Below are 8,703 nucleotides of genomic sequence, written 5' to 3'. Positions count from 1 at the left end.
GTTAGAGAGAAACAAACACTATCTAAATGAAATTACTCTGATGCCCATTCTCAATATCTAAATGAATGGAATTTTTCACTTTCAGCAAGACTACACAAATTAATCTTACCCAACCCGTGGCCAGAAGCCAGCACGTGCGTTTTCCTAAATATGACATGATATGATATGATATGATAATGCTTTAGTTATGAAAATTAACGTCCTCACATTACACGGTTGCATATTCGTTGATGATAGGGTATAGTTAGTAGCCAACCCAATACTTCATACAACTCCAACCATTATATCTATCTCATTTGTCATTACACACAACTACCTTGTCCATATTATATTTGTTTTTTTCTTTTCATTTCCTTTCTTTTTTATTTTTTTATTTTTTTCCATTTGTGAAGACCGTATAATGTGTCTATCATTCTCATTATTGAATCTGCATCTTGTGTAGTAGTTCTGTTCTACAGCCATGGAAGAAAAGGTAACAATAATCTTCATGCATTCTCGTATATTTATTACTTTGTAGTCATTCCTTAGTTTACTTGAAGAAAAGGTAACATTCGGTGTTTATATTTTATTCAGCGAAAGGCGAAAATGAAGCTGAAGGTGGACCTTCAATGTTATAAATGCCACATGAAAGTAAAGAGGGTCCTCAGCAAATTTCCTCGTGAGTTTACACTATACATTGGTTTAATTTTCTCTCGTATTTAGTTTTGAGTTTACATACCATGCATTCTTATGGAGTAAACTTTGGTTATAACCAACACTACCTTATGTTAAATAATTTTTTTTAACAAAGTTTACGGAGAACTAGAATGAGACCCGCGCAATGTGCGAAGCAGTAAATTAATGATAGTATATAATAAATATTAAAAATTGTTATGTTTTGTAGAATTAAATTAAATGTGTAAACTAAAGTTAAATTTAAAATGTATTTTATTTAAAATAATTTGTAGTATAAAATATTTAGATATTAGAGTTGTATGTACAAAATGACATTTTTATTTGGTGGTTTGATTTTTACATTTGTTTTAGTTGATGAACTTAGTCTTCTTATGTGGCACTCGTCCTCTTTTTTTTAAGTGGTTGTTGTTAGAGTTGTTGCTTTCTTCTTTCTGTGTAAGTTTTTGTGAAGGCATGTTCTTTATGAATTATTGAGTTATATGCACTTTCTATTGTGTTGTTTGTTTCATCTTTGCAAATATGTTCTTCTTCCGAAGATGTGTCTTGAATTTGCATAGTTTTCTTTCTCCTTAATCTCTTGATGGTATGTGATATTCGTTTGATGATATTAGTGTTGGCGAAATTGGTTCCTATAATCAATGAATAATTTGAATTAGAAATAAAAATGATGTCTAAAATAACTAAAATAAATGATTTTGTTTAGTATTATCTGTTTTATTTATTGTAATGGATGTTGAAATTTAGTATTTTTGGTTGGAACAAATGTCTTAGTAACAAATAGGTGTTGAAATTTAGTGTTTTAGGTTGGAACAAATGTCTTGGTAACAGTGTATTGTTGAGAACTTTCTTTAAGATTAAAATAATTTACATTGACTTCAAATATAAGTGAGGTTGCACAAATTTTTCAATTGGGGTGGTGCTTCAATGTCATTACCTTTAATTGAATTTTAAACTTAAAATAAGTATTGGTTAGTAACTAATAATTTGATAGATGGGATTATGAAAAGTATATAGAGTTACCTTATTGTTGGATACTGTGGTGTTTGATTACGCATGCCACAAATGTAGTTATCTCCTTTTTCATATGCTTTTTTCGTACACTTTTCACATTCAACATAGTTATCTCCATTGAGTAAGTTTCAGATGTTGTGTAGTTCGGAAATAAATTTTTTGTACTAAATTTGATGTAATTTGAAGGAATAGTGATAAGAGATTTATATGAGTAGTTCAAATAGTATGAAATTTGAATATTTGTAACGTAAAATTTATTATAATTAATAGTATTATTATGACATTTGTAATATGGATGTTTATTACATTGAATGAGTTATTTATAGAAATTAATAAATTAATTATTGGAGTTATAAATTTGTTTGTAAGATATAATAAATATATGAATATGAATTTAATGTCTTTGTAAGTTACAAATTTGGTTAGACACTATTAATTTTTAATTATTGTCGTTGGTAATTTTTGTATTGTTTTTTGTATATTTTATTTTTTTGCTGATTTGGAAATAATAGATGATTTGGCAAAAATTGAGTAGTTGATTCTAAAATTTTGCTAAGTAAATGATGTTGCTGACATGATCTTAGTAGAAGAAGAGAAATAGTTTAAAAGTATCGTGGATAAAGTTATGTATATACTTTTATATATTAAGAGTAGATGACAAATAATTTCTAACTCACTAATGATTGACATGCATATATACGAGTTCAGCTGATTTTGGTAACCTGACCAAACACTAATTTTAGACAATAAAGTTTGATGAAATGAATATGCTAGAAATTAAAGATGAAAGCAATGACAGAGTCTACAACTTAATAGTTAGTTTTTTGTAACCTTGGTCCTGGTTGGTGGTTGATGCACATTCTACTCTTCAAATACCTTTACACTTTGTTATTGTCATGATACTTGTCCCAAAAAGTTTAAATTGATAAGAGAATGTAAATAAATAATTATATACTAACAATTCTTTTTTTTTTAAATGATAGAAATTCTAAAGCAAAAGTATGACGCGGAGAACGACATAGTGATCATCGAAGTGCTATGTTGCAGCCCAGAAAGGCTAGTGGACAAAATTTGTTGCCGAGGTGGTGGTGCCATCAAAAGCATTGAAATTGTGGAAGCCAAACCCAAACCTCCCCCGCCCGAGAAGCCCAAGCCGCATCCTGTTCCCCGTGCCGAGCCGGAGAAGCCTAAATCACCTCCACGACAGGATGTTGCAGCCCCGACTCAGCCAGTAAAACTCTTTGAACCGGTACCTGCTGTCTCTGTTCTTGCATACCCATCATCAGTGAGTTCTTCGCCGGCCGGGCTTTTCTATGAGGGTGGCCCAGGTGGGCTCCCGGGCTTTTATGGAAGACCAATATATGATAGTTATGGTGGGAGCTGGCCTTGTTATGGGAACTGTCACTATCAACACTTTCATGAAGAAGAAGCATCACAATGTACAATTAGTTGATTACTTGGGGAACAAGTAATTGTAGCATGTGTGACATCGGTAATTAATGGATGTAAGAAACAAACTCATGGTTCATAATAAATTTCTCTTTGAAAATTTCTTGATATATTTTAAAATTTAAATATTTGAATATAATTGAACTGAGATGTATTGATCCAAGAACTCAACAAATTTTTAAATCTATTTATGTTGTTGTAGGGTCATTCATAACATAAACCTTCACATCTAGTTACTAAGGGTGAGTTTTCGAATAATCTTCTCTAATCTTTTTTTTTCCCCACAATATTCCCCAACCCGACAAGTCAAGGATTAATCCGTTGTGGATGAATGAATGAGCTGATCACTGACTGACTCAAATTGGTTATCTTCTCTAATATTTTAATTGCATGACATTTAGTAGTTTTGTACTCCTTTCTTCTCAAATAAAGATTTACTTTTTAACATTTTATTTCACAAATAAGTACTGATTTAGCAAATTAATCTAACATTAATATTTGTCTAGTCATATCCCTTATTATTTAACAATACCCTAATCAATATTGGATCAAATGATGAGAAAGTATAAATAAATAAAGTAAATTAAAAGAGAATGATTAATGTACTTGTCAAAACTCTCAAAGGATAATTTTGTATAGTAATTCTTAAATTTTGCAGCTTCAACATATTCCAATTATTTTTTTTAATTCATGAGATACATACCAACTTCTCATATAAACATAACATGTATAATATTAACTTCAAGAAAGATAGGTGTATTTACTATTTACATTCTTGTTATCTATTTCTAATTACATTAAGCTTCTCTATAAAGCTTGGATTGTTCTAAAAACGATATGCTTATTAGTCCCAGTCCCTGTGGAAGGCTTTGACTTCAAGACCACCATCAATATGAAGATTTATCATTGTCTTGTAAGTAACAACTTTCGTTTCATCACTCAATTCAAAGCGGAAACAACCTAACAAAACTGCTGAGAATATCTTCATCTGCCTGTATGCAAACTCCTTTCCTAGACAAATCCGAGGACCTGCCTGCAAATAAAAGAAAATTCATTTCGAGTTTTCTGAATTAGCCTCAGGCCTTAATACAAGCTTGCATGCAAGATAAAAATTTATTGTTTTAAGAGTTTGTAACCAATGCAAGTCAAGTCCTTATAGTTTTAACATTTATGATCAGGTACTTGTACTTCATAAATATTTTTCATTTTGGTCCCTCTAGTTTAAAATTTTACAATCAAGTCTTATATTGGATCATAAATAGACTATTTTGTTTCTGGAACTCTTTATATAGTATAGGCACTTGATCACAAAATTGTAAACTAGAGATCAAGTTAAAAAGTTTGTACAATATAAAACCTCAATTAGAAATGTTTATACTATAAGGATTTGATAGAAATTGTTGTACAATATAAGGACTCAATCGGTTACAAACATTTAAACTCTAAGGATCCAATTAAAAGTTTAAGAAAATTATAGGTCCTTCAGAGTAATTAAATCAAAATACCTGGAAAGCTGTAAATCTGAAAGGACTATCTGGCTGAAAAATGCCATTATGATCAAGCCATCTTTCTGGTCTAAATTCTTCTGCATCATCACCCCAAATGAATTTCATCCTCCCCATTGCATAAGGTTGATAAGATACCATATCTCCTTTATTTACATTGTATCCATCTGGTAATATATCATCAGCAAAGCAAATCTTTGCATCCTGTAAGTCTTACAATTTTGAGTTAACTCCTGATTTCGTCCCCAACAAAAATTTGATGAAAATGACAAACTTATCTCTTATTATTCTCTTACTGAACAAGTTCGCACCTCGTCATTCAGAAAAAGTAGACATATTAGTCCTTCCATGCATGTATGAGTTTCACAAGGAATGACTAATATGTCACGTTTTTTCAAATGACGATGGACGAATTCTTCAGAGAAAAGATTTGAGATTTACCCTACAATCTTAAACACTGCAAATCTGTGATGATAACAATCTTGGGATTTAGAAGCAATAGATAAACTTGAAGAATATCCTTACCACTGGAACTGCAGGATAAAGTCTGAGAGTTTCAGTAATTGCCGCATGGAGATAATTCATCTTTTCAAGAGCTTCATCAGTTACAAAAGACACAAACTCAGCACTACTGCTAAATGTTTTAGTTTTTGTGTTTGTTACTTCTTTCACTTCTTCTGCAGCTCTTTCTTGCTCTTCAGGATACTTACATAGCATGTAAATAAACCATGCAAGTGTTGCAGCTGTTGTGTCTTTTCCGGCTATAACGAAGTTTAGAATTATGTCTCTTAAGTATGTCGAATCATATTTCTCCTGTTGCAGAAACCTTGAGAGTATGTCACCATGTTTGTTCTGCATATTCCATCCAAAGTGAGAAAATGCATAATACATGTAAGCCTATTTGGGTTATATATAAGTTTTTAGTCCTTGTAAAATTTGTGACTTGGTTTAATGTTTGGTTTTGGTACCTACAATTAGTTTATCTGCAGCAAATATTCACATGACAGTTAAAACTAAGGTTGTATTTGGTTGATGTTTTCATTTTCAGTGTTACTGTTCTCAAGATTTTTGAAGGAAAAAGTGAAAATAGTAAAAACAATAAAATCTTGTTTTCTGTTTTCGCTACTTATTTTCTTTTTTCTTCACAAAATTCTAAAAACAAAAAATATTGAAAATGAAAATGCAAACCAAACACACCCTAAGTATCTCTTGTCTCATCTTGTGGCATAGCATTTAATCTGTCACGTTAACATTTACTAACAGCAAGGACCAAAACAAATATTTAAATTTCATAGGGTTCAAAACTAAATTATTTGAAGGGGGGAAAACAAAATGTCACAAACTTTACATAGATTGAAAACTTATTTAAGCTAATATATTTTCTTTTCAATTAGAGACACAACTTTTAACTAGTAAACTTACAGCAGAATCATCCTTTGAAGTCTGCAATTGCTGCATTCTTATGTTAATTAGCTTAAAGACAAAGTCGTTTAAGATTTTGGTATTCTTTCTTAAGACAGCCTCTGATCCAACATTCAGAAATTTCTTTATCTTCCAGAAGACATCGACATACCGGAAAAGAGTAAGCATACTTGAAGTTTCAAAAGCGTCGGCGAAGTTCTTCCCTTCTTCGCTTGATCCACACATGCTGTCAAGTTCAGTTCCAAATGCAACTTGGAATATTGAATCCAAAGTTGATTTCATGAAAAGGTCCTACATAAGATTTTGGATCAAGTTAACACCGATGAGACAAGAAAAGGAAATCATATAATATGTTTTAGAGCATATAGTTTAAATTTTCAATCAGGTTCCGGTATAGGAGATGATTGAAAATTTTTGTAAAATATGAGAACTTTATTACAAACTTTTAAATTATAATGACCTAACTGAAAATCGAGTAAAACTATAGGAATCTTAGAGTAATTAAACCGAGAATATATATAAACCTACTTGGATTTCCAATGTCTTGTTTGAAGTTGCAGCTTCAGACACCACATCTGCAACTTTTGCTGCATTCTTTCTGAATACAAAAATGCTGAAATCTCTTAACATCTTGGTGGAGAATTCATGACTTGATATTTTCCTCTGTTCGCGCCATTTCTCGCCATCAACAGTGAAGATTCCATCACCCAGGAAATCCCTTAAATTTTGGTAGTTGTACATTCCCTGCACCAAGATTTTGAGAATAAAAATGAAGACAATATGGCTAACTTAGTTTCATCTTTTTGATAATTGAACTGACTCAAAATAATTACATCACATAACATCTTCTATATGTACCTATTACTATTAATGCTCTTATTAACCTGCTTTTTATTAATCAGAATTCACAGTTTCCAAAATCTATGTACAAGTTTCATCAGTATTCTCCAAAGGACAATATATGAAAAATGTTCCTAAAATTGACAACCAGAACAACCACATCACACCATGTCCAGATTTTGAAGGAGAAGTATAAATAGAAAGACATCATTGCTTTATCACATGAAGATGATAACAGGAAACTCAGAACCTCCTAACTGATTCAATCTTATAATTAAAATCAGCAAGAAAATAAATATGACTGTTGCCTCACCAGGAATAAAAGTAATGAAGTTTTTTATTATTTATTTATTTTTTATCCTGAACGCAGCTGAGCTAATATCCATCTACATAGTTACTAATATCTTAAAGGCTTAAAAAAAGGGTCCAAATTGGTATGTAATGTGAAATAATATTCGCAAAGAATTTCATTTACTTCTAAAAAAATTTGGGCTAAGACCACAACAAAAGTTTTATAAGAACCACAACCATAAATCGTTTATTTAACCTATTTAACCAACCCAATTTTAATATATCCCAAAAAAACTGAAAATCAATGAATATTATTCTAGCATCTGCAAAAAGTTTGTACCTTTCCATAATTTTCAAAATGGGTTTTGAGGATATACTCAACATTGATAGGATCAGAAGTGTAAATCTCATTCCTGAATGGACTCAGCAATCTGTAAGTCTTATACTTTCCTGCAAGATCAGTCATGTAATGATGCAGCCTATTGAAGTTCATCATTTGGTTGAACACTGTGCCACCAATTGGATGGTACTTCTTCTTCTTTCTATCTCTTCTTCTGAACAGAAATTGTGCCAACAGAAGAACTAAACCTGCAGAAAGAGATGCAAAGATACAAGGATTATGAAGAAAATCCATTTATGATGATGTGGTAAAGTCAACAGAGTTTATAGTTTAGTTTAGTTCAGTTGCAAAGGTTGCAAGTTGCAACTTCATTTATAGGATCCAAGGAATAAATTGATGGTGCCCTTGGACCTTGGTAACTTTCAGTAGTTGTAGACTTGTAGTTGTGTACGACATTTTGCAAGGTATTCTGTCTTTTTCTGACCAATAATAGGTTATTAGCCTAGGAATTTCAATTATTTTTCTAATCATTAAAATGAAATATTAAAACTCTTTCTTGAAACACTTCTTATTAAATAAATAACATTGTTTTTTTTTTTACTGAAAATAAATAACATTGTTGTAGTCCTTATTAATTAGATAAATTCCGGCACTTATTTAGTTATGTTTTTAAATTTTAATTTTAATGTATTAATAATATAAAAAAAAATTTACATTATTATAGATGAAAATTATTTAAACTGTGAATTTAAAAATTAATTAAAATTTTAATTTCCGTGTAAAACTTTTATAAGATGGTATAAAATTAAATTTATTAGTGTATTAATAGGCATTAATGTGTTATTAATATATTTTGTTTTTAAAAATATTCTATGAATATCAAAATTAGTTATTAAAATAATTATTATATATTTGTGTATATTTATATATTGTTTGACTTATTTTTTTAATAAAAAATATCAGCTATCAAAATAATTAATAATGTCATAGTAAAATATTCAAAATTTTTAATAACATAACTAAATTTACCTAAATTTTTATAAAACATAATATATATCCCTATACAGCGGTTTATTAGTGTTATTTAAATTGTGAATTTAAAAATTATAATTTTATGTATTTTTTTATAAGATATGTTTAAAAATTATTTTTAATGTATTAATAGGTACT

At 30.0% G+C, this 8,703-nt stretch overlaps 2 protein-coding genes across 2 annotated transcripts; one reads left to right on the top strand and one right to left on the bottom strand.

The window, feature by feature from the left end:
- Positions 1-325: 325 nt before the first annotated feature.
- LOC107475726 (protein PYRICULARIA ORYZAE RESISTANCE 21) lies at positions 326-3,235 on the top strand. Its single transcript, XM_016095371.3, has 3 exons — positions 326-472; positions 574-658; positions 2,670-3,235. The coding sequence occupies exons 1-3, from the start codon at positions 461-463 to the stop codon at positions 3,137-3,139; spliced, it is 567 nt and encodes a 188-aa protein (XP_015950857.1). The 5' UTR covers positions 326-460; the 3' UTR covers positions 3,140-3,235.
- A 512-nt stretch (positions 3,236-3,747) lies between these two features.
- Positions 3,748-7,900, bottom strand: LOC107475575 (cytochrome P450 704C1). The gene is made up of 6 exons (XM_016095238.3): positions 7,534-7,900; positions 6,591-6,806; positions 6,063-6,353; positions 5,166-5,492; positions 4,641-4,844; positions 3,748-4,168 (listed from the first exon to the last, which is right to left on the bottom strand). Exons 1-6 carry the CDS (start codon positions 7,825-7,827, stop codon positions 3,980-3,982), a joined length of 1,521 nt encoding a protein of 506 aa, XP_015950724.1. The 5' UTR covers positions 7,828-7,900; the 3' UTR covers positions 3,748-3,979.
- Positions 7,901-8,703: the final 803 nt, after the last annotated feature.

Source organism: Arachis duranensis, chromosome 2, assembly GCF_000817695.3.
Source record: "Arachis duranensis cultivar V14167 chromosome 2, aradu.V14167.gnm2.J7QH, whole genome shotgun sequence".
Lineage (NCBI taxonomy): Eukaryota > Viridiplantae > Streptophyta > Magnoliopsida > Fabales > Fabaceae > Arachis > Arachis duranensis.
The sequence above is the reverse complement of the archived record's forward strand: the minus strand, read 5'-3'. Positions and strand labels throughout refer to the sequence as shown.